At 33.7% G+C, this 27,023-nt stretch overlaps 1 protein-coding gene across 1 annotated transcript in view; it reads left to right on the forward strand.

Annotated features, from left to right (window-relative positions):
* The window catches only part of LOC115880875 (ras-related and estrogen-regulated growth inhibitor-like), a 404,377-nt gene extending 378,177 nt beyond the window's left edge, over positions 1-26,200 (forward strand). Inside the window, exon 5 of the mRNA XM_030898199.1 lies at positions 24,663-26,200. Within this exon, the coding sequence (XP_030754059.1) occupies positions 24,663-24,921 (259 nt within the window). The 3' untranslated portion in view covers positions 24,922-26,200. The remainder of the gene's footprint in view (positions 1-24,662) is intronic.
* Positions 26,201-27,023: the final 823 nt, after the last annotated feature.

Here is a 27,023-nt window from a genome sequence, read left to right on the forward strand (position 1 = left end):
TATTTTTATCTGGAAAAATACAAAAGTTACAGGAGTGAGAACAACTTTTGAGAAACACCCCTTTCTAAAATACTAACTAGAGCAAAGCATTCAAGCGTGACGGAGGTGGTGCAGTAAGCGTAAGTTTGTCCATTGAGGACACCAGCATTGGTACGTTTTGCTAACGATACAAAATTTTCATATTGAATTGCTAAAGATGATATTATTGATTGATATAAAAAGGGCTTCTCTTTAAATTTGTACTTTTTCAAATGAGATTTCTTGTGGAGAAATCCAGTGGTAATTAAAATTCAAGCAAAAAACCTATGCTTTATTTTCAAAGTAAAATAACTCAGCTATTTTGGACTTGTTTGAAAAACGGCAAATAGAAAATATATTCCTTTAATCGAGATCTACCGGCCCTGAGAATAGTGAAGAGAAGACCACGCAAGAGTAAAAGCAAGACCAAGACCAAGACTCCCTTGGTCTTGGTCTTGCAGTTAATAAGTAGTCTTGGTTTTGCATGGTGCAGTCTTGGTCTTGGTCTTGTTGGAAGACTCTTGCAAGTCTTGCATTTCTTTAATATATATTTACCAGAGACACTTTCTACATAGAAAATGTTTAAATAAATAGTATTTTTAGTAATTTAATGCAAAAAAAACATAGAAAGAAATAAATTATTAGAATAATTTGTCTGACGAAAATTTTTGTTTTTCAATACGAGTATAATATATATGAATATTATATTGAATCAGTATTTCATTCTTTAAAATTTTATGCAATAGTTGTAAAAACACTATTTGTAATAAATTAAACCAATTTTGAACAAATAAGTAATTTCTTATATCATATAAAGGTGAAAAAATATACGTCGGCGTGCTTGGTCTTGGCCTTGGTTTTGTAGATCAAGCGCTGGTTTTGGTCTTGGTCTTGGTTTGCTTTTTCTGCAGAACGAAGACCAAAACCGCAAGATCAAGGCAAGCTTCGCCCATCACTACCTGAAAATATTTGCACTTATTTAAAACTCAGGCTGTTTAAATATTTTGATTTTTTCATTAGTGGCATTCTCAGAACTTATAATTACATAACATGATATCTGTTTTTTCCCATTATCAATCAAAACACCCTGTATAATGCCAAATTAAATATTGTAATTACAATTTTAAACCGATAAACTTAAATAAAAATGCTAAAATCGTAAAGTTAAAACTGAAAGGTCTAAATTAAGAATCAACGGCATGTGTAACGATCATTTTATACAACAAGCGAATGCTTATTAATTTTCGCATACTAACGCTTTCCACCGAAGAAAAAAACATAGGAGATTCGAAAAGGCGCACGGACAACGAACCCCGGTCCAAAAATAACACGCAGCCAAAATATGAATGTTAAATCCTTCGTTGCCGCAAAGGGAACCATAAAAAATCTTAAACCAGTTGCAGTTACAAGATATCAAAGCAGGATAATTTGAGGCCCTTGGTTAGTCCGAATCGGTGAGTTCGTTAAATATACGAAAAAAAAAGGATACAATTGAGATTGGAATCTTTTTCGTTACACCAGCAAAATAACACTAATAATTCACCAATGCACCAAAATATAGATCATACGAAATAAACTTTTAGTCACGTCATTAAGCTTGACCGGAACAGTGTTGCCCACTTTTACATATTTTCTTTTAATCAAAATATTTTTGGAATCAAAAATAAATTAATTATAAATATACAGGGTTGTTCACCACATACGACACGGAGTATTGTAGCTAAACAATTAAATTTTTACAGATTGTAAGTTTTAGGTTCATTGAAAGAGTATTAGAGCTACAATTTAAAAATATTTTTAGAAGATACAGAGTATCCCAAATAAATAAAAAAATAAAGTTGTATTTTTTTAAATGGAACACCCTGTATATTATTACATATTTAGTTTCTACGATTAAAATAAAGATAAATTTGAAAAAAAAAAGGTTTTCGAAATATTTTCAATTTTGTGAAATTGCAGTAAAAATTTTAGAGTTTTATTTCTCCAAAGGTTTCAAAGTTTTTAATACTAAATATTTACTGAAGTTTATTCATTGATCAGTTATTGTGTTGCAATAATAAAAAATAATACTACCTTATACAGAGTGTCGAAAAAATTATTTTAAATATTTCCTAGCTATAAAAGGCAATAACTTGTTTAATTTAAATGGGACACCATATATATTTTAAGAGAATCAGATACACAATTTAAATGTCTATCAAAATGTATAATACCATTTTTACCTATCCCTTCAAGTTTTGGTAGAAAATATTTTTTTTTATAATTTAGACCTCATTTATCAATATATCCATGGAATATTGATATTTTAGATTGTTTTAAAGCAACAAACGTACAAAATGTACAGGTGCTAAAAACGATAATATTACTAACCCATTTGTATACAAAAAGAAAACCATTAATTAAATATACCACCATTATTTCCGCCCAAAAATTAATAAATTACATACTTAATTGTGTTAGTTAATAAATTATTCTAAATAAATGTGGATTTGAATCAGAAATCAATCTAATAATAAGGTATGAAAATGAACGTCTCTGTTGTGATAAATATGCATTCGTCAAAAATTGAAATTAAATTTATAAGGTGTTATTTTATCACTTTTTTGTCTAATACACATACAAAATTAAGTTTTTTAGAATTTTGAGCAATTATTATTAATCAACGCAGTCAATTAATGTAGTTTGAATACTGGAATTATATTAATAAGTCCTCTTTTACAAATATTGAAACAGTTTCATTTTTTATTTTTTAATGAAATAAGCGAACTATATCGACAATTTTAATATCTGTACTCTTTGAAAATTTCTTGGATCTTTAAAAGTAATCTAAAATGTCAATATTCCATGGGTATATTGATAAATGAGGTCTAAATAATAAGAAAATGCATTTTCTACGAAAACTTGAAGAGATATGTAAAAAATGGTATAATACAATTTGATAAACAATTAAATTGTGCATCTGATTCTCATAAAATATGCAAGGTGTTCCATTTAAATTAAACAAGTTATTGCCGTTTAAAGCTAGTAAATAATTAAAATAAATTTTTAGACACTCTGTATAAGGTAGAATAATTTTTATTATTGCAACATAAAATTTAGTAAATAGAAATACTTCAGTACAATATTTGATTTTAAAACGCTATATTTATACGCCTAGAGAAATGAAGCATTAAAATTATTACTGTATTTTGGCAAAAACCTAAATATTTCAAAAGCGGAAAGATTAAAATGCGGCAAATCTTAATCAAATATACCTTTATTTTAATTGTAGAAACTAAAAATGTAATAACATACAGGGTGTTCCATTTAAAAAAATACAACTTTGATATTTTTTATTTATTTGGGACACTCTGTATCTTGTAAAAATATATTTAAATTGTAGCTCTAATAGTCCTTCAATGAACCCAAAACTTACAATTTGAAAAAATCTAATCGTTTAGCTACAATACTCCGTGTCGTATGTGGTGAACAACCCTGTATAAACAGTTATTATTTACATCAACAAAACTCACGTCCTTAGCAGCACTTAAGGGACGTAAAGAGTCATTATTACCGCTTTACCTTTCAAAATATTCTAATAAGGTTGCGATGAGTTTTTTGCAACGGCTGTTAAGCTGCTTCCCCATCTTGTACATTTCGCACTACATACGGTTCTAAAAAAATATTTTTTAAGACTGCAAAGTCTGTTAGTATAAAAATAAACTTAAAGTATCACAAAACGAATAAAAATGTTAAGAAATGTAAATAAATGTGGCAACGTGACATTTTTTGAAGAAGAGCTACCACCAGAATCGCTAGTGGGAAATTTAAGTTCCAGTTAGTCAGCCCGGAAATTCCATTTATTTATTAACAATAGTCACTAACACCTTTGCTAACACTTTCAGTAGCAATATTTAAATTTAAGGCAGCAGCTACTAGCTTTTTTTTTTTGGAAGTGTAAAATACCTGTACGTACGGAGTGTGGGACTCAATCTCTCCTTAAACTGCCTGGAGGACACTACCCACTAAACGTCACCCCCTCGCTCCTGCCACGTCTACCTGGACCCGCTGGACGCATCTCTTCAAGTAGCGCCGGACTGTTCCTTTGTTGTCATTACCCCTGCCTTTCTCTGTATTTTGCCTCTAGTATATTTTAGGCCAGTTTTGAGATGGCTTCAAAGTTCTCTCTTCTTTCTGTTACCGATTTTAAGAAGGTATCTGCGGAGGTGTTGCCACCAATCGTCATGCGTACCTCACATCTTTCCTGTTCCCATCTTGGACAAGCAAACATTGTGTGTTCTGGAGTATCATTGGGTTCAGCACAGTATCGGCATTCCGCGACTTCCCTCTTTCCAATTTTACACGGGTAATCCCCAAAATTTCCTTGGCCACTCAATATTTGAGTAAGATAGAAGTTTACCTCTCCATGCTTTCTTTTAATCCACATATTTATATTTGGGATGAGCTTATATGTCCATTCTTCCTTTTTGTGATACTTCCCATTCTGCCTGCCACTGCTGCACTGTGCGGTTTCTCTCCATCTCTCTGCTTGCCCTGGTTTGTACTTCACCCTTGAGAAAGAGTCGTTCTCTTTTTCTTGAGAGAAGATGTAAGGGCACCAGACCCGATATCACCAAGGCTGCCTCAGTTGAAGTTGTCCGATACGCCGAGCAGACCCTCAAAGCCATGACTCTCTGTGCACCTTCAAGTCTTTTTTTATTTACGTGCATATTGGTTGCTTCGTTCCACACAGGTGCTCCATACATAATAATATCCTGGCACGCATATGCTAACACTCTTCTCTTTGCTGGTGTTGGGCCCCAAACGTTTGGCAGTATTGCGGACAACGCTTTAGCAGTTCGTTGTGATTTCAGACACACAACTCCTTGATGTGCAGGCCCATCGTGAGTGCACGGTCTATGTGGAATCCAAGATAGTTGACTTGCTTTACTGGATTTATTATTATATCCTTAAAATTAAGCCTTATATGGTCAACTTTTCTCTTGCGGCTCAGTAAAATCGCCTCTGTTTTTTCCACAGCTATTTCGAGTCTGTGCTCACGCATCCATCTGGCTATGATTTTTAGTGTATCATCGACAGTCTGCATTAGGTCGAGGTCGTTTATTTTTTTTGTTTCTTTTGGTTTTTTTTGTTATTATCACAGCAAGATCATCGACGTAACAGATCAACTCTGTCCCACCTGGTACAGTAAGCTCCATGACACTGTCGTAGAATATGTTCCACAGAGTTGGCCCCAGCACCGAGCCCTGTGGGACGCCACCGAATACCTCTCTTTCATCTTCTCTATTGAGAACTATAAATGTATTATCAAGGTAGCTTCTTATTATGTTCACCAAATATCCACTTATGCCCCATCTTCTAAGTTCTTTAATAATTATTTTCCATGACGCGCAATTAAATGCATTTTTAACGTCGACTAAAATCAAAGCATTATGCCAAGTGGCTTTTCTTTTCACGATATCCGATATTTTTTTCATTGCATGTGTGGTAGATTTCCCCTTTACAAATCCATACTGGTTTGGATGCATACCATTTCGTTTCTTCCTAATTTCTTCCAAGAGTCGCGTATTGATGAGTTTCTCATAGACTTTCCCGATTACATCAATGAGGCAAATCGGACGATATTTTCGTGGATCATTTAGGTGCTTCCGGGGTTTCTCTATTAGGGTTAATTTGGATCTCTTCCATTCTTTAGGGAATTCATTTCTCTGAAGACAGTTATTGAAAAATGTTCTAAAATATTCTACATTGTCCAATATTAGCGTTTTTATCACATTTGGTGGCAAATTATCACAGCCCGGAGATTTGTTAATTTTTATATCTTTGGCAGCATTTATTATATCTGAATCACAAAAATATCACATTCTCTTATCACAGTTTGTATATTATTTGGTTGAGTCCAGGTTTGTCTCTCATATACAAATAGAGCCTTAAACTGTTTGATTTTTTCTTCTGGGTCCATTTGAACTCTGGGTGGCATTTTTTTCAGCTGGGATCTTATTATCTTATATGCTTGACCGTAAATATTTTCTTGTAAGTCATCGCACAGTTTTTCCCATGAACTTATTTTTGCAATTCTGATCTTTTGAGACAGATCCTGCTTTGCTTCTTTGTAGGTACGTTTATAGAGCTCGCGAAGATCATCGTTTCTTGTTTCTCGTTGAAACCTTCTTCTCTTTTTTTTTACTTCTAAAATGTTTGTTTGGATATCTTCGTTCCACCAGTACGGCATCTGGAAGTCTTCATCACAACGGACAGTCGGAGTACTTTTATGGTATGCTGCGCGAATTATTTTTGCCATTTTGTAAGCTGACATAGTTGGTGACTTGCCCGGTATGCTATATTTGAATGCTTCACTAAGCTTAACCTTATTAATTTCTCCGTATTTATACCTGGATTTTTTTCCTTGCGAGGTATCTGATGGTATTTCCGTAAAAATAAACTTGTGCTCTGTTACATCCGGATCTTCAAGGACTTGCCATATGGGTTTCATCTGCAGTAATCCATCGCATACTATTGACAGATCAGTATACGATGTGCCAGATGTTCTGACCAAGGTTGGGTAAATTCCGTCATTTAGTACGGTTAGGTAGCTATTAGCTACAAATCGAAATAAGTAGAAATAACGTGGTATAATGTGCTTACCAATCAAACTTACTTCTCTGACTGCAGTCAAGGGTAAAGCTACACGCACACTGGTGCGATCACGGCCGCTACGATCACGATCAGGGCAGCGATAACATGAGCGTTCATTCTAGCACACACCACCGCGTTCACGTTCACCGCCGTACCTATATGTAGTGCACCAACCTGTAGGTATACAATTACATACACAAAATAAAAATGTGAATTATGCATACCGAAAAAAAACATTCTTAAATGTTTACCTACAATATTTAAACTTAAACAATAAAAATGTATACATATATACTATCCAATCCAATTGCAACTCCAATTTTCTCTCAAACTTTTTATTTTTAATTCTATTATTTTTGTAACTGGGATCGGATAAATCATATAGAATTTTGTGTATATTTACAGCCTTAATTAGTTGCTCTTTTAACTCCATTTCTAAATTGCAACAAGAAAAAACACAAATAAAGGAAAATCCCTATCAGTTGAGTCGCGATCACGCGATCAAACTCGACAAGTTGAATCTGATCGCCACCGCAGAATAGAACGCCGCCAGGCCGCTTCATCTCCAAAACTCGATCTCGCCAATGTGAAACAGCTCATATGTAGTATTCTTCAGCAACTTTTAGCCGTGGCTGCGTGGAGATCGTGATCGCGGCCGTGATCGCACTAGTGTGCGTGTAGCTTAATAAAGGACCTTTATTGTCACGTTCTCGTTCAAAATAGTTTATCAGGAAAGCTACAAGCTCTTTGCTTCGATTGTTTAAATGCTTCGGCATATTTTCGACACAAAATTTCACGAAATGTTATATACAAAAACTAGAAAATTTAGTTCTTAAAAGAACTGTTTATGCTTAAAAGTGAAATTTAAAAATAAAACTATGAAAATCGGCAAAAAAACGAGAATTACTCCCAAAGATTCAACATGATATACAAAATAATGAGTGACATTATGATAATTGTCAAATAATAACCTACAACCTTGCTGATCCCGGCCCATTGTGACCAACATGGCGATAATAAAAATCCCTTTAAACTAATTTTGACAGCTTTAATCTAAATAAAATATCTGTTACAATCATTTGCTCTATGAAGTAAAATGAAGAGCTGCCCGGTATCTTAAATTATACAACAAATTTAAACATTTTTGTCAAAATTTCATTTAGTCAGGTTTATTGGCTATAGTGTCAATTTCGATATGACTGATGACGTGCATCGAAAACTGTTTTGCGATTACCTTACGTTAATTTTTGAACTTTAGTAACATGTTCCGCTAACCATTTTGGCAACATCTACAGACAACGAACTATTTCTTTTTAGCACATATTTAACTTCGCGCATAAAGGTTTTCACTCCATTTCAATTTTGGAAAACTTGGAAACACCTGTATCATTGTTTTTCACACCTGTTTCAGCTGCAGGATTATTACTCTCATCATATTTTTAATCAAAACTTATTTTTTACGTATATTTATGAATAGGGGAATACACTTTTAACTTTACCAGAATGCCAATGAAAACGTTGCCGCAAATATGTTTAATTAATAAGAGTAATAATTGATTTTGGACACGACTTTACGTTTATAACATTCAACATAAGTTGATGATGGTTCCAGAAACCGAAACATCTTAGTGATTATTGACGTCGCCAACATGTTCTTTGAGAATGTACTTGTAGATTTTATCTAGCTCGTAAAAGAGAGAATTATCGGGTATTCTATACCGTTAACAAGACTTTTGTTATAAACAAAACTATAATAAGTATAGTATATACCTAGTATATCTAATAATCATTACGCTTTTGAGTTAACAATCAGGATGCAATAATAATTTACGATACAGGTGCTCGAAGCAGTTCATTTATCTTAAAATTATTTTGCTTGTCTTGAGAACTGACAAACACTGTTAATTAGTTAAGAAATGACTGGCCGTAAATTAATAAACAGACAGGAGATTATTATTTTACAATATTACAAGCACAAACATTTTTCGCGAATATTTTAATTAGAACGACTAACTTGTTTTTACAATTTCTGTCATTAAAACTATTTATACTAATAAGGTTAGCAAAGCATCTACACAAAAATGATTATAGTATGGCATTAAATTGTAAGGACTTTTTCGCCACACTTTATTTATTTAAAGATTTACAGATTTTTATCAATTTCGATGTATTTTGTATTCACTCAGAGTTGAATCCCAGGTTGCGTAAATCCGAACCCCTGCTGATTTCAGATCAGCAATGGTTGTGACATAAACTGGGGTTTGTTATTAAATAATGCGATTTATAGTCTTCCAAACACCAGCGCAATACAGACAGGTGCGTTTGGTATCGCGCTGGTGTTTGTAGGCCTATATGCGCTGTAAGCCTTTCCAAATGCCAGTGCAATAATTAACGTTCTAAGTAACTAAGTTCGCATGGTTTATGAATGTTTTGAAGTTATATTTTTTTAGTTGTTCTAAGAAATGTTTACTGGCAATTAGTAGTACACAAAATGAGGGAAGAAGAAGTAGTTAAGTTACTTGATACTTTGCGCGATGATTATAAACTGTTAAAAATACAAATTGAAAGTGATAAATTCGAAGTTCTTGTGCAATGTAAACTTTTGCGCTCAGGCAGAGGTGGTCGCTTTTGTAAACATTTATGTATAATAGAGCAAACGGTTCATATTACGTGATCGTCCTGGTCGCTTTAGCGTTGGGAGATAATTCTACTCCTGATATTTTTTTGATGATATAGGTACTAGAAGAAGAAAATGAAAATATTGTTGAACAAAAAAAAACAATACTTTTTCAGGAAAAGAAACTTATCTTATTGACAATTTTGAAGCTCAAACAAATGTAGAAAATGTTGTAGAAGTAATCCCTACAGAATGAAAATAGCAAGTGTTACGAAAATGCAATAGAAACAGTAAAATCAGAATTTTTAAGAATAATTACTATTATAAAAGAAAATCCTGACCTTTCGTCTACGGCAGCAATAGCGCGTTTTGCTTCAGTTCTGAAGAAGATCGAAACACCTACACAGGCAATAAGTTTTATTACTAAAAAAGCGACATAAAAAAACAAAAACATCAAAGTTCAACCGACTTCCATTTCAAGAAGAAAAAATAAAGGCATGCCAAATGGTAGTAAATGGATTCAAGCAGGACGTCTCTCCTCCAGAACTAACTCCGAAAATAAGTTTAATAGCGAAAAGAAGGCAAAGAAAAAAAAACGAGTGCATAATTTATCGCAAAATATTGAAGATAATACCAAGTACCAAACTACTAAAAAAAACGAATATAAACGGCGCGACATGTGTGCTATTTTGAATTGCACTTGTGTGCGTAGTAACAGAAAGCCTCTTTAAGTTTTACAAAACACAGAGCATCTGAGACTAATATTTTTCCAGTAGCTGTCTGTATTGGTTGTGGATTTGGAGTAAATATTTTGCTATTTGCGCTCTACAAACATGAGTTCATTACAGAGCATTAATCGTCATGCTGCGCTCTGTCCGGAATTACGCTCCCAGGTTGGACACTCCGCTGCGACCGCAAAGGCCTATTGTGGCCCATTTCTACAAACTTAGATCCAACCTTTTAATATACACTCAGTGCAAAAAAACGCAACGGAGAAAATTTTGATCAAATTTAAACTGTTTTATTTTTGTTATTTTTGGTCCTATTTTCATGAATCTTTTAGCAAGCTATATATAATTATATCAACTTTAATCTGTAAACTCAGTTTTTTATAAACTTTCGTATTTGGCATATTATACAGGGTTAATCGAGGGGTTGTTGTTTTACACTTTGACACACCCTGGGCAATAATTTTGTGTGTAAATTTTTCTAAAATATAATTTTTCGGTCAGAACCATGTCTCCTGGGCATTTTGTTTTTTGGATCATGTCAATACATGCCTTGGTTAATTTTTAAGAGCGAAATGAACTCGCCACCAACAATTTGCAATTTTTTCAATTATAATTTCTTTTTGAAGTTTTTTTTCAATATGACAAGGCAGCTTTGGTGATTATTGTATCCTACTATGAACTGTCCATCACGTTCGACGTTTGGGAAATGCTTGGCAGGAGGGTTAGAGATCGCGAAGCGTTGCCAGCTTCATTAAATGACCTTCGCTTGGTCCTTAAAGAAGAATGGGAAAACATAATGCAATATGATATATGAGATATATGCAGCCTTAATTACAGTATGAACGAACGTATAGAGGCAGTTATAGCAGCCAGGGGAGGCAATACAAAGAATTAGGGTATTTTTTACAATTTTTTTTCTGTTTGTATATTTCAGTATTACGGATGTTTTCTTAAATATCGTTAGTTTTGGTATCGTTATTAATGTTTATTAAAAGCAGGACTGTAAAGTTAGTCTTTAACGTTTTTATTTTAATTTAGTATAGAGCAGTGGCGGACTAAGGGGGGGGCGGAAGGGGCGGTCCGCCCCGGGCCCCTTCTTTTAGGGGGCCTCCGAATCTTAATAAGTAATTTTTTATTCAACTGGCAAACAAGGCCAATATGTGTTCAATAGTTATAAAGCAGTTTGTAGGTGGAGTATGCAAATCATATGTATACGCCAACTATAAACAATATAAATGGAAGCAGATATTTACTTAATTATCAATTATCAGGCCCCAGTAATTGTCAGTGGCACTTTCTATTTAGGAAATTAAATCAAGGGGTAATTTTCTTTGTTTAAAATATCGAATAATTATTAAAGTTATTTTTCAATGGTTTCATTATTTATTTTTACTGAATAAACATTATAAATTACAACCAATGCACAGCATAACTTGTATTCTAGCTTCATTACTGATGATGAGCAGTGAAGTCTTTAGTATAACGGGGGCCACGGGCCTGAGACAGCGAAGGGGCCCCTCGGATCTTGGAGGACTTACAAAATCGCGATATTTTGAGGCGGTATTTCCCTGGAAGCATTTTTAAGAAAAAAAATATTTAAATTTTTGGACGGAAAAAACTGCCTGACAAGAAAATTTGTACAGCCTAAAAGTCAAATTTAGTTATTATCACAGCCCCTGTGACATAAAGATAAGACATGTGGCTATCTATTTCAAAAATTAAATTGTTCAAATGTCATATAATAATGGCGGTAGCTGTCATAGAATTGAGCGATTAAAAAATTATCATAAATATTTTTTTTTTCAGATGGAAACCCATTTTTTTTATTTCACTAGGGAAGAGGTTTTCCAATTCGTTATGTTTTAACTAGACATATTCCTATACCTAAAATAAATCGTTTTTAAGTTATTTAAGATTTAGTTTGAAAACTTATATTTTTCTTGATTTTATCTACCTTACTTTGACATTAAGTGTCAGTCAGACAATTTATTTCCATCTGTCAGAAAATGAATTATTTGAATTTCCTATATTATAACTACTGCTGCTTAAAAGTTTAAAAAGTGTATTTATATAAATATATCTCGTATTTTCGTACTTTAGTAATATGTAATAGTTGATATTTTAATAATACCGTACGATCGAAAAGAAAAAACAGCGCAAAGTTAGCTTGGAGATGATGATCGATAATATTGTCATAGGCTACTGGTTAAAATCAAGAAAAATATACGGCGCTTTAAAGCTAAATCTTAAATAACTTAAAAACGATTTATTTTAGGTACAGGAACATGTCATGGTCAAAAAGTACCAAATTTTAAAAACGAAAGTAACGAAGGTCTTTTCACGAGTGAAATAAAAAAAGTGGATTTCCATTTGAAAAAAAAAGATTTATGATAATTTTTTAATCTCTCAATTCCATGACAGCTGCGGCCATTATTATATGACATTCGGACAATTTAATTTTTAACATAGATAGCCACATTCATGTCTTCTCTTTATGGTACAGTAGCTGTGGCAATCACTAAATTTGACGTTTAGGCTATATACATATTTTTGACAGGCAGTTTTTTACCTCGAAAAATTATAAATATTTTTTTTTTCAAAAACGGTTAACGTTAGGTATAGAGTGTTTAATATCATAATTCATAAAATTTTACAGAGAATTTAAGTATGTAATAACAAATGGGGTCACCCATTTATAATAAGAAAGTTGCTGTCAACTTCCGGAAAATATTTTTAATTGATAGATCTCATTGTGAAACAATGATATGCACAAAATCTCATATCTAGATATTGTAGTTCTCTAGAAACTTCTAACGCAGGCTCAGCCTGGGACACCCTGTATAAATACTTGAATTTTGTCAACCATTATACATGCGTCATTCAATTTTTGAAAAATGTGCATTAGAAGTATATCATTATCTAAACAGACTGGGGGCCACATTTAGCTTCGCCGCCCCGGGCCCCCGACAGGCTTAGTACGCCACTGGTATAGAGTATCCGATGCAGCGTAATATGACGTTACGACAATAGTCACCAAAACCATCTCGTCTTATTAAAAAATTACATCAAAAGTATAACAGAAAAAAATGCAAATTGATCGTGATCAGTTCATTTCGCTCTTAAAAATTAACCAAAGCAGCGTGACCCAAAAAACAAAATGCTCAGGAGACATGGTTCTTACAGTAAAATTATATTTTAGCAAAATTTTTACGCACAAAATTATTGCACAGTGTGTTTTAAAGTTAGGATAAGAAAACAACCCCTCGATTAACCTTGTATAATATGCCAATTACTAAAGTTTACAAAAACTGACATTACGAATTAAAGTTGATATAATTACATACACTTTGTTGAAAAATTCATGAAAATAGGGCTAAAAATAACAAAAATATAACACTTTAAATTTGTCCAAACATTTCTCTGTTGCGTTTTTTTGCATCTGAGTGTAGATTGTTAGTATATCCGAGGGTGATATGTGACCAAGGTCTGATAAGTCTATCACGGTTTTGACAAACAACTCAAACCTGGTCCTGCTCCCAGGGGGCAAGTATATTGTATACCGGGTGTGTCTCAAAAGCGGCTCACCCCTATAACTTTTTATTCAGATAAAAAAAAACGAGATTTGGTATGTTAATATATGACATAAATTAGGATTGATTGACGTATTCAATTGTTTTTGATCACTTCCTCTTTCACCGGAAATAACTGCAACTTTTAAATGACACCTTCGGTATTTTTTTACTTTATTCGATAGAAAATGACACTCTGAATAGAATGACATATCATATGTCAGCTTTTGACATTTTCGCATATGGTTTATTTGAAATTGTAGCATACGTTTTCGTATAATCAACCGAGGCGAATTAGGTGCGCCACCCTGTATATATTTTTGTTTTCTGAAATATTTTGATTAAAAGAAAATATATAACAGTGGGCAACGTTGTGTCGGTCAAGCTTTATAACGTGACTAAAACTTTATTTGGTATGAACTGTATACAGGGTGAATTCGAGGTACGAGCATTGGTATCTCGGTAAACGTAATAGATACGAACATAGTTAAATTGGGGCAAAGCTACGTATTGGGATGTTCACCAAGATGCAATTTTTACTGCTATGAAGCTATATTGTACAGTTCGCACTAAAAGAGGTTCTAAAAAGAACAATGTTCGACTGCAAGGTCTGCTAGTAAACATTTGCAAGCTTAAAGTATCACACCACTATTTATTTAAAACAAAAACTCGTTATACAGAACTAAAATGTCAAAACGAATGACAATGTCACGAAATAAATAAATAAATGTGGCAACTTGACATTTTTACAGCAGAGCTACTACTTGAATCCCCAGCGCGAAATTTAAATTCCAGTTAGTCATCACGGCGCTTCCTCGATTAGTAACCAAAAGCTTAATCGATATGAAATATAGGTATGTATCTTTGAATAAAAAAAAATAAGGAAGAAATATAATGTTATTCATGTTTTCATGCATGTTAGAAGGAGGTGGAGTCTTAGGGTAGGGATGCTTAACAGTTCTGTATGTCAATTCATTTGACACATTTTAATTTGATTTGAAATTTTTTGGATTTCTCAGTTTTTACTGAGCTTATTTTAGGATATTTATTATTTATTCTACAACTTGTCGTTGTTTAGAGATGGTAAATCTAGAAGGAAATTGTGGCAGAACTTAAATTAACAGTGACACTATTGCGATTTATCGAAAAAGACTGTAGAATAGTTGGTTGTGTAGCGTGCTGTAAATCTCGGTCAAAAATCGAGGGAAATAATGGAATAACTTCTCAGTAGTTAAAGCAACTCAAAGTATATGGTCAGCCTATCTTGAATACATGTCTCTGTCTATGCCAACACCAGACAAGAAGACATATTTTACAAGTAGCGTGTATCTAGAATTTTACTACTTACTACATACTCATACGTACCCATATTTGTAGTTAATTCCTCATATGGCATCGCAGAAACTAATTAGTGCCAGCTAATAGAAATCTGTCATTTAAAACGATTATAAAGTGACTTCTACACGGAAATTATCGAATCATTATACGTCGGTTTTCCTCGTTTATTACGAGATAAGACACCAATCAAAACAACAATCTTATAATCCATTAGCGCCCCACTATGAAAGCCGATGAGTATTTATAAACCGAGTTAAGACATGGTTTATAAGCGTAATGCAGGTATTACTTGGGACTTTATAGTTCTACAGTATGTCCCCAGATTGTTTTCACAAGAGGAAAAAAAACTTTTTTATTATTGACATTTTGAGAAAAATGCATTCCTCACATTCTTTAGGGATTAATTTAGATCCTAGACATGTAATACACAGAGTGGTCTGAACTGTATTTCGGAAACTTCGGCAGCATATTCTGCGGATAAAAATAAGTAAAAAAGTTTGTATAAATGTATATCTTAAAATGCGGAGGGTAAAAAACAGGGTGTAGTTTTTCAATTACAAGTTTCATTTTTATGAAGTCACCTCAATATTTGGATGAAATGAAAATGTAATGAAATGAATTGAATTTTTTGCCATAAGAAATTCGATTTTGATGTCAATATGACTCCTCTTTGTAGGGGGCGCTACCTACATGTGTTTTAACTGTTTTGAAGAGTAATAACTTTTCGTCCGTACCTGTATTAAACTACTGAGTGAAAAAAAAAATACATTTCCATGACTTTTTACGTAAAAATGTCTCTTGGTAAAAATCGCTACGAACAACCGTTCTCAAGATATTTAGAATGGAAATAGTCAATACATGTCATTATTGACAAAAAATAAACACGTTGAGCAGATAATTATTTGAGTGAAATAATAAATTTGTGAAATTGTTATTTTTTCAAATTAATCATAAATTTTTCTGCGAAAAATGATGATAAAACAGTTTCTGTTGAACTTTTGGTACAAAAACATTTCAAATTTATGATTTCAGTCTAATAACTATTTAGTCAACAAGTTTAATTAATTTATGTCAATGATAACAGGTATTGATAATTTCGATTCCAAATATCTCGAGAACCATTACTCGTAGCGATTTTTACCAAGAGATCTTTTTTACGTAAAAAATGTCGTGAATGTATATTTTCTTACTCAGTAGTTTTATACAGGTACGGACGAAAAGTTATTACTCTTCAAACCAGTTAAGAATATGCAGGTGGCGCCCTCTACCAGTAGGAGTCATATTGACATCAAAATTAAATTTCTCATGCCAAAAAACTCCCAGACACCAATTTTCATCCAAATATTGACGTTACTTCAGAAATTATAGAAAAATGGAAAAAATCGAAATAAAAATGAAAAATCTTCCACGCCAGGGTTGGCATGATTTAAATCGTGATGTAAATCAAGTGATTTTTTTATGAATTTTAATCATGTGATTTAAATCAAAATAATAATTTTATTGAAACTTTATTATAAATAAAAAAATAACTGTAAAAGTTATAAAAACGTGTCCTAGAAAAATATAAAAATATTTCTATAACAGATATAACAGTTAATAAATTGAAAAAGAATTGTAAATGTTATAAAGCTATATAAAAATATCTATTCATCAATTTAAATGTTTGGCCGATTTTTGAAGTAATTTCGTGTGAAATCCATTAGACCACTAAACGCAGGGATTTATTTTAAAAATTATGTATAAGTGACAAAAATCCGCTGTTCATATACATATCATTCGCAAAGTCTAGTGCAGAACTAGGTTCTTCTAATATAGAAAGTCCCTATATCTTCATTCCCGAGAATCTGTAGTCGTCAGAAAATAATTTGTTTTATTTTTTTTGAAACGGTTGTATGTGTCCAAATTCCTACCGACATTTTGATCTGCAGTAAGTACTTTACACTTTGACGTTAGATAATACATACTAATTTCATTCTCGACTTAAGACTATTTCCGAACAATAGTGTATTGTTTTATTAGGAGTAAAAATTGTACTTTTTTTGACGATGCTGTATCTTTGAAGGACCATAGTAAGCTATTCCGATGTTACAGGGAGGCACAAGAAGTACATTTTTACTCCGAATAGAACATAATATTTTTTTTGAACATTACAAATAAATTTTTAATCAATTTCAAACATTGCAAATAATATAAATAGTAATCGAGCAACAATTTGTACACTCGTTGAATTTGACACTTAATATCAGTTTAATAATATATTTTTGTACTTTTGTGCTTAGACGTAACAGCGCTTTACTTTTATCAGTTATCTGTTTTATGCCTATACTTTAAAATGACAAAAATTAATACTTTTAAGACGTTTGAAAAATAATCCTTTTTGATCTGAAGCGAGCGATTTTTTTTGCGGAATATATTGGTGACCGATGTGGAAAAAGACACGCCCGTAGAATTGTTAATGTTACCGGTATCGGGCAGAGTTATAAAAATTTAACCATTAAGGATAGGTCTTTAATTGGAATTAAGCCCTGGTCATTTAGAAATTTTATTTAAATGTTGTTTTGAATTAAAATCAAAAAAATCTGATTTAAATTAAAAAAAATCTGATTTTTTTGATTTTTTTTTAAGAACATGATTTTTTCCAACCCTGTTCTACGCCCTCTATCTCCGAAACTAAGCATTTTAGGACAAACATTGTTTGAACTTTTTTATTTATTTTTATCTGCAAAATATGCTGCCGAAGTTTCCGGAATACAGTTTGGACCACCCTGTATAGATAGTTTATAAATTATAAAGGTATCGTCAACATATCGAACACAAAATAGAAATCAACCAGAAGGTTGACTCACAAAATGCGCGCGAAACGGTGGCTAACCTAAAAATTCCTTTATGAGCGGGTAACACCTGTCAATGTAGGGGCGTTACCGGTTTAGTCAGGGCAGGTCAGGGTTTAGTTGAATTCTGACTATCGCATAATAGGAATATTTCACATACAAATTTCAAAAGCAACAAAGAACAAATAAAAATAAATTATTAATAAGGAGAAATAAATAGATATTAAACAAATGCATAGATTGTTTTATTTTAAATACTGTATTAACCCATCTTAACACAATACTTATTACCTACCTAATCATAATTTTATTATTATATGAGCCCCATTTATCTGGGTAACATTGTGTTCAAGCGAAACTTTCCCAGCATTAAAAAAACATTTTTATTTTGATAATGTGTACCCAAAACGCAGAACGTGCCTCTAACAAATAAATTCAGGATTGTAAACTGTTACACTTTAGAACGTACCTATAGCAACGCAATTCGCGTAATTTCCCAGACCATAAAAACTTCTAAGAAAGGTGTAGGGATGACCACGGGTTTTTGCCAACCAGTAAAACGCAGCTCAAGGGTTCGAGTAGAAAGTTGACCTTTAATTAATTGGTTTAGTTTATTTTTTAAAATCACGATCTCTACCCATTTCCAAATTTTTGACTACGCATATATTATCTGCCTACCTACTACTTGCAAAAAACCGCTGCATAAAAATTACATGTGGTAGTATCTATACAATACAAACTTTACCTTTCGAAATAACGTATTACGCTCAGTCTGTAATCACATACCTATCAGATAATAAAAATACTTATTCAATATAACTCTGACAACACCCTGCGAAACCGTTTTAATCCGGCCCTGAGTGTTACCCGCTGCTAATAATATGGCGTCGCGATTCGTGAAACGTCATCAAATTCGGCAAGAGTCGGCGTTCTGGTTGATTTCTATTTTGTGATATCGAAGCTACATTTTGTGCTTGACGACTGCGGTACTATTGGCGACAATTTATTTCTTTAAGGTTGTGTACCTCTAAAGTATTAAACCACTCGCCGCCTGGTAACGTGGTAACAGTATCAAAAAGAGTAATATTATTACTCGAATAATATTATTAAATACGTTTCATTTATACGTATTCATTGGGTATTGTGAAATGGACCAATACTGATCTGGACCAACTAAACCCTAGAATACACGTTCTTATGACCCGATCAAGGAAACATCACCCTAAGGCCTGCATGGAAAGGATTACATTACCACGCAACCATGGAGGAAGAGGTATTCAACATATTAAAGAGTTTTGCTACCGACAAATTAGTGACTTAAGAGCGTATTTCTGTAAAAACGAAAACCGAAGCTGTCTGCATCGCATAATTGTCAAAGCTGACAAGAATTTCACCCCCCTCAACCTTAACCAACGAAGCAACATACAAATTCCAGACGATTCCACTACCAGACAAAAGATCCGATTGTGGTCAACAAAGGAGCTGCACGGGCGTTTCTATCGCTTCTTATACGATGGTGAAACTGATATTCCTCAATCACTTCAATGGCTTCAATGGCGTCACTTCAATGGCGATTCAGGGTTACCTGAATCCAGAAACCGAAGGTTTCCTCATCGCCATCCAGGACCAGGTAGTTAAGACCCGCAATTATGCCAAATATATCCTGGGTGAGGCAGTGGACTCTGATTTATGCAGAAAATGGCATAAATGTCCAGAAAGAATAGACCACATATTATCAGCCTGTGGGATATTAGCACGAACAAAGTATTTAGAAAGGCATAATCAAGTGGCAGGTATAATTCATCAGAAATTAATGACTCAGACAGGAATTAAGGAAGATACACGACTATATTATCAATATGAGCCGGCCAGTGTTGAGGAGGATCAGAGATATAGAGTCCACTGGGTTAGGACTATACTTACCGACTGAACAGTGAGTCATAATAGGCCTGACATTACTCTGGTAGATAAAGAGGAAAAAATTACTTACCTGATTGATATATAAATTCCTGCAAATAATAATATATATCAGAAATATCACGAAAAAATAGAGAAATACAGTAAACTTCGAGAAGTCCAAAAAATATGGGATATGAAAAAGGTAATTGTGATCCCGATAATTATGTCGTCGACGGGCTTAGTACCAAGTCATCTGAAGAATAGTTTAAAAATAATAAATCTATCTGAAGATATTATCTCAACAATGCAGAAAGCCACTATACTTCAATCCACATCAATGGTCCGATACTTCTTGATACTTAGTTATCCGTTCCTCACACTACCCAATAAGGTGAAAAAAAAACGTATATTAAGAACCCCATTTAAAAACGTTGATAAAAATCGATTTGTGTTCCATTAAACCGTTACGCCGTTGTTCCACCGACAAAGATATTAATTTAGTCGGTCTTATAGGTTGCGCGTCGCATCCTTTATTCCCCGTCAGAATTTGTAAGTCATTTCGAGGTTTTTCTTTTTGAACTTGTCCAGGAAGAGGACGTCGCCGTCGTACCGAGCGTAATGATCGAGTCACGAGCGTTATTACGCTCGCGATCGCCGATTTTTTCACGTTCAAATCGAGCACCGCCGGAGAGTTTATTAAGAGGCCGTTTGCGCCAGCGAGATGATGGTGGTACCATGACGGTAAATTTAAAAGCTCGATCGGTAAAAGACTGAAACTGGAATTGTTGAGGATGCGTTAAATTCGTGGAAAACTTTTACTCATTTCTCTTTCTTCTTTTTACTTTTCAATTTCTCATATAAAGGATTTATTACATTATTTAGGGATTAATTTAGATCCTGCACAGCAAATATACAGAGTGGTCCGACCTGTATTCCGGAAACTTCGGCAACATATTCTGCAGATAAAAATAAGTAAAAAAGTTTGTATAAATGTATATCTTATGCGGAGATGAGGTCTGAAAGTTTTTTGACATGAGAAAGTTTATTTCGATGTCAATATAGGTCTGTTCGTTTTCCTGTTATTATCGATTCTGAATCGTCCTAGAACTCTCCAGAGCATGCGCAAATGAAATAATGTCTTCATATTTCCTTCTGCGCATACGCATCACAATTCTAGGACGGTTCAGAATCGGTAATAACAGGAAAACGAAAAAAGCTTATGACTCTTACTTGTAGAGGGCGCCACCTACATGTTTAACTGGTTTGGAGAGTAATAACGTTTCGGCCGTACTAATGAGTAAAACTAATGAGTAAAAAAATATACATATGCACCGTTTTTTAAGCAGAAAAGGTCTCTTGGTAAAAATCGTTACGAGTAATTGTTTTCGAGATATTTGGAATCGATATAGATTATCAATACCTGTCGTCATTGACATAAATTAAATGTTGACTAAATAGTTATTAGACTGAAATCATAAATTTGAAATGTTTTTGAGCCAAAAGTTCAACAGAAACTGTTTTTAGTTTAAAAAATAAAAAGTTCCCAAATCTCAGATATTAGAGACTCCTTTGAATAAGAAGACTAAGGAAGGAGCATAATGCTATCCATGTATTCATGCATGGTGGGCGGAAAAGCCACCATAAAAGCTCTCTAGGGTGGGGATCCTGGACAGTTCTGTTTGACGATTCATTTGACACATTTGAATTTGATTTGAAATTTTTGGATTTGTCAGTCTTTGCGGAGCTTATTTTATGTTATTTATTATTTATTCTACTACTGATAGTTGTATAAAGGTAGTAAATCTAGATGGAAATTGTGGCAGAACTTAAATTAACAGTGACACTATCGCGATTTATCGAAAAAGACTCTAAAATAGTTGGTTGTGTAGCGTGCGGTAGATCTCGGCAAAAATTGAGTGAAATAATGGAACAACTTTTCGCTAGTAAGTGACTATATAATATACATACGTGTAGTAAACCGATTATTTATGAAATTCACTTAAATTAACTAAATTATATATTTTTCTTGCATTTTAGCTTTTATTTATTACTTGTCAAAGATTAGATGTCAAAGAATTTAGATACGTTAATTTGACTTACCTGCTTCAGTAGCGTATCGGATGTTTGTGTTAATAAATACTTATTATAACTTATCTATTTTTATTAGAATTATATATTTTTATAACAATTTTAATAACTACCAACATTTATTCACAACGTAAAATAAAACAACAAATTATTGAGTCTACCCCACGTCTACCCTACATCATAGTTTTACATTTTTTAAATAAAATTAGAACGACACTGATAAACCGGAATTTAAGTCGGCCATATTTGAGGCCCATCGCGGTGTACCGAAGATTTTTGATATGCTCCTTCCTTAGTCTTCTTATTCAAAGAGAGACTCGGAGACTGTAGTTGTCTGTCATACTCTGACAGTCACGACTCAAGTTGCGCCGGTTTCCTATCAAAAATGAAATTAGTATTCAGTCCGTTCCGAGTGTGAGAGTTTCGTTTATTTAGAGTGCTTAATTTACAATGTCTAGTGACAGTAGTGATGGTGATATAATTATTCAATATTATTATTACCGTCGCTGAAGTAGAAAATACTGGTTACGTCCTTATATCGAAAGGAACAGCAGAAGCCTTTCAATTTATAATTAAATAATACTGAAAAATTTTCCACTTCGGTCACAAACTTCAAATTAAATGCTTGTTCACTCATAGCGGAGAGAAGGTTACAAGAAACTAAGCAACTAGTCTGAGCGCCACCACATAATTACATATGACGCATCTCCAAGTCGCCAAGTATCCCAGTGATTTTGATATTTGAGTATCCCCATGTGAGGAGTGCCTTAGAGAAGTAAAATACCACCAATCGTACACCGCAGTCGTCAAATCCAAAATGTGGCTTCGATATGTTGACGACACCTTTATAATCTGGAATGGAACTGATAGATAGTTGAATTTCTTTCTCAATCATTCTCAATAACTCCATCAATTTTATGATTCAGAAAGAGAAAAACTTCTGTCAATCGTTTCTGGATGTTTTTGTCAGAAGCTATGGATCCATTAGCACTGCTGTATATAGAAAACCCACACTTAAGAACAGTATTTATATTCTGAATTGAACTATTCTGAAGCAACCAAAATAGATATAGTTAAAACATTATCGTCATCGAGCAATCACTATATTCAATGACCAAGAATCTCTGAATTCTAAACTAAGTAATATTAAAACTGATTTTCTTTAGAATGATTACTTTTCAAAGTCCCGTCGTCGCCTAGTACGATTTGACGAACATAAAAAAACATAAGCAAAGATGAAGTCAAGTCAAGCAAAGAAGAAACAATGAAGTCAGGCATTGCAGATCATGCGTGGTCTAAGCAGCACAACATAAAATGGCCGGAAGCTCGGGTTGTCGGGTTGTCATCCAGGTATGGACATTTCAACAATATGACAACCACTTATAAAACGTACCAATGCAAGTATCCTCAGTGGACAACCTCACGCTTGACTACACCCAAATTTTTCACGGGTTGTGTAGCAGTTTTCTGCGAAACTTGCACTACAATTAGGTACAGCGATTGCACTTGTTGCGCACGCTTATATAATAGGGTGGATTCAGTTTGAAATGAAATAAATATTTACGGCTAAATACTAAACACTATTTAATTAAAATAAGTACTAAAAATTGGACAAGTTTTCTCTGCAGCAAATGCGAAGAACGCTTAGCAGAAGAATTTTATAGTCTTAGTTTTCAAGGCAATAATATAGTCTATGAAGCCTTTACTGGCAAGTCAAAATAATCAAACTGAATTGTTTGTTACCAGTTCCTAGTTCCTATTGTTTTTCTGGCACTTTTCACAACACGTCACTCACAATACCGATGAACACTCAGAAGAGAGTTACTAACTAAACAAGTAGGTACTTATACTTAATGTTGTTAACTAAATAAGGAGAGAGCAAATATTTCTCTGTTTATCTACTAGAGAGAAAAAATATGCGGAGACAATACAATAGAATGAAAGAGAAGAGAGAGAGAGCCGCGTCTTGTTGAAGTTGAACCAAAAAGGGCCATTTTTACGACCTGACAGTTTTTGTAGTTGTCTGAAACACATGGCCCCAAATAGAAAGTTCAAAAACATGTGCGGTTCAAATCAATTTTGAACAGGTTGTATATTAAGCTCAGTAGTTTTACAATTTAGATTAGTTCACACTTGATAACATAACGGTCAGTGATACTTCTGACCGAAACATTCCGTAAGTAAAATAAATAGAGACAATGAAAGTCCGATTTTTTTTAGTTCCTTTACTGAATCATTGCCTAGCACATTCAAAGTAATATTTTCTTATAAAAATCTACAAATATTACAGTTTAGTTGCAATAGAGATTTTTTTTCTGCTAGGGTTGTTTATATCTCATTTCATCGAAAAATGTCGCTGCAAGTACTGCGCGCGGTTCACTTTTACGCTGCTTCACTGTTTTATCCAAGAGTTGGAAGGTTTTTTAATATCAAAGTAAGAGGCTGGCTTACTTGGATGCTACGAAGCTTTCCAACTCGACTTTAATAAAACAGTTGATACTATACAACAGCGTAAAAGTGAGACGCGTGCAACTTCCATATAAGTATATTTATAAGATAGAAAACAAATTTCTTGCAGTATAGGTATATAATAAGATTATACAAGGATTTTTGCCACTAAACTGCTGATATAGAAATTTAATTCTACGCTGTGTTTGTCATAATGTGGATCAACCTGCTCTCACTACCGGTTTCGGAGCCCTACTCCATCATCAGGTGAGCTTGGGCAGATCCACATAATGACAACCACAGCGCAGAGATAGTTAATTCCGACTTGTAAGAAAGTGTTGGTGTCGGTATATTTATAAGGTAGTATCGGGTTGACTTGGTCAAATTACACTGGGACCGTGTCAACCAAGCCTTAGCGAGATTCAGTTTGATTTACTAAAGATTTTGATAAAGACTTTAATACACTAATTAATTTTTATTATTCCAGGCAAATCTGCGTCGACGATGGCGAAGAATTGTCCCTGCAGTACGGCTGTCAATTCTACGAGGTGAGCGCGGCAGAAAACTTCGCTGGCGTGTCCCTAGCCTTCCAATCGGTCCTTCGAGAGGCTCGTTCAGTACAATTACTGAGGGCGCTGCCCATCAGAAGAAAACTGGGCGTCAACAGCGTATCCAAAGTCCTCGGCAACATCTTCGGGAAGAACTCGAAAGGGGATAGGAAAAAGCGACCGTCGCTTAGTATTTAAACTCGAGATATAAGCAAGATATTATTTGTATTAAGTATAAAAAGAAAAGTTCCTTAATTTATAACGTTTATGTATTTTTTTGGTTGTACGATTTTTAGACAATTACAAGAGAAGTTAGTTGATATCAGGTATAAGTTGCCCGTTCTTAAACCTCCATTTGATTATAATTTAATCTCCATTTGAATAAATTTTCGAAAATAAATTTTAAACTATAAAATTCGTTAAAACGCATAATTTTCCAGTTTATTTTAAAATCTCAATCAGGGCCCGAATTCTGGAATTTAGAAAACGCAAAGCATTTTTTGATCTGTAGATGTGAATATATTGTCCGTGGACATAGAATCCGCATAGAAGTTTCACTTCAACAAGACAAAATACAGTAGGAGGATTTTCAATATATCCAATGTTAAAGGAATTCAATCATCGTTCTCATATCTTGTGTCATCGTTACTCTAGTAGAAAAGTTATTTTTGACTTGCGCTTAGCCGTACCGTGCAGCTCTCCGACTCCAACCCACACTTCCGGCGCATGCGTATTGGAACGGCAGAACCAAATAATGCCAAAGATAAATGCTTCAATATAGCCTGGTTACGAAAGCACCGTATAGCTCCGCGGTTGCAGGTTCCTCGGGAGCAACGAGTCGTTGGATCGATCCCCGACGGAGGTAGACTTTTTTAATTTTTTTACAGCTGCGTTGGTTAGGCGTATTTTCATGGCATTGGCTAGTCTCTGGTGTAAGTTTTTTTTTGTTTATAGATTGCACACGAAATACCCGATCGATTTTGTAGAACTGTTATATATTGTTATAATTTGTACGTTTTTGAAATTCAGGTTAAATTATGCTACTATTACTTAAGAACTTACTCTCGAAAGTTACAAGTTTATAATAAAAGACAAGAAAATAACCCACGATTTAAATATGGCGGGAACTGTGGGTTGGAGTTGGAGACTTGCACGGTACGGATAGACGCAAGTTTATTTTTCTAATATACACATTGAAGCCAAGTTATATATCTGTTAGATAATTAAATGGAGGTTTATTCAACGGTTTTTTTATTATTCAGTATAATGTTAAATTTGATTTGCTTTATACATTACCAGTAATTACTTGGATACTTAGTACTCGATTACTCAGAGACTGAGAGGGTACTTTGTAGTGATTTCATCATTATGCCATATCTATTACAAATATAGATAAACTGTTAAGTTTCATTCAGAACCTCGCAATTAGTGGAATAAATTAGTGGTACCAATTACACTACTTTATACTTTTTAGTTTACGATCATTCACAATGTCTAAAAAACACAATTAAAATTAATAGAATATCCAAGCAACAGTTTGCGGTAGTCAGTTGTATCCATAGAGAAAACCTAATATTCTCTTGACGGGTGATAACAAATGCCAAAAATGGGTCAAAATGACATTCCTCGCAAATGTTGAAACATAATTAGTGAAGAAGTTTGGTAACTTTTTCTACTAATTGAAAATGACTACCACTAATTTTGACGTTCTGGATGCTTACATTTAAATTAGAGGAACTAACTTCTACGCTAATTGAAACCACTAATTTATTTCACTAATTGCGAGGTTCTGAATGAAGCTTTACACATGGTAAAGGAAACTGTTTTGTCGACAAAATCTGTGTATATTACGCAGTCACACCTTCCAATACTAATGTCGTAGAGTGCTGTGTATTTTAGTATATTTCTAAACTACCTGACACACTTGAATGAAAACACATAGTTTACAGTATCGTCAGGGGCGCAACTAGACACAGACTTTTAGGGGAGCTTAAGCCTTTTAGGGGGCTTAGGCCACTATAAGATACTATTGATTTGAGCTTAAAACCAACTTTATACGACCTATAACAGCCAATTGGGGGGTTTGGCCCACTAGCCCCACTTGTCCCCCCTATGTGCGCCGCTGACTATCGTGCTATGCGAAGTAAATTAAAATCATTAACTGAGTGAAAAAATATATTAGTTCATAATAATTATAAAGTTCTTTTGTTTGAAATGTGTGCCCAAGTATCTTTAAGATATATAGTATACTATAGTCTGTCAAATGAGGGGATTCTTAACAATAATAGTAGTGCTGTCCT

The sequence above is a fragment of the Sitophilus oryzae genome, unplaced genomic scaffold (assembly GCF_002938485.1).
Source record: "Sitophilus oryzae breed Bouriz unplaced genomic scaffold, Soryzae_2.0 scaffold_165_pilon_pilon, whole genome shotgun sequence".
In the NCBI taxonomy this organism is placed as follows: Eukaryota; Metazoa; Arthropoda; class Insecta; order Coleoptera; family Curculionidae; genus Sitophilus; species Sitophilus oryzae.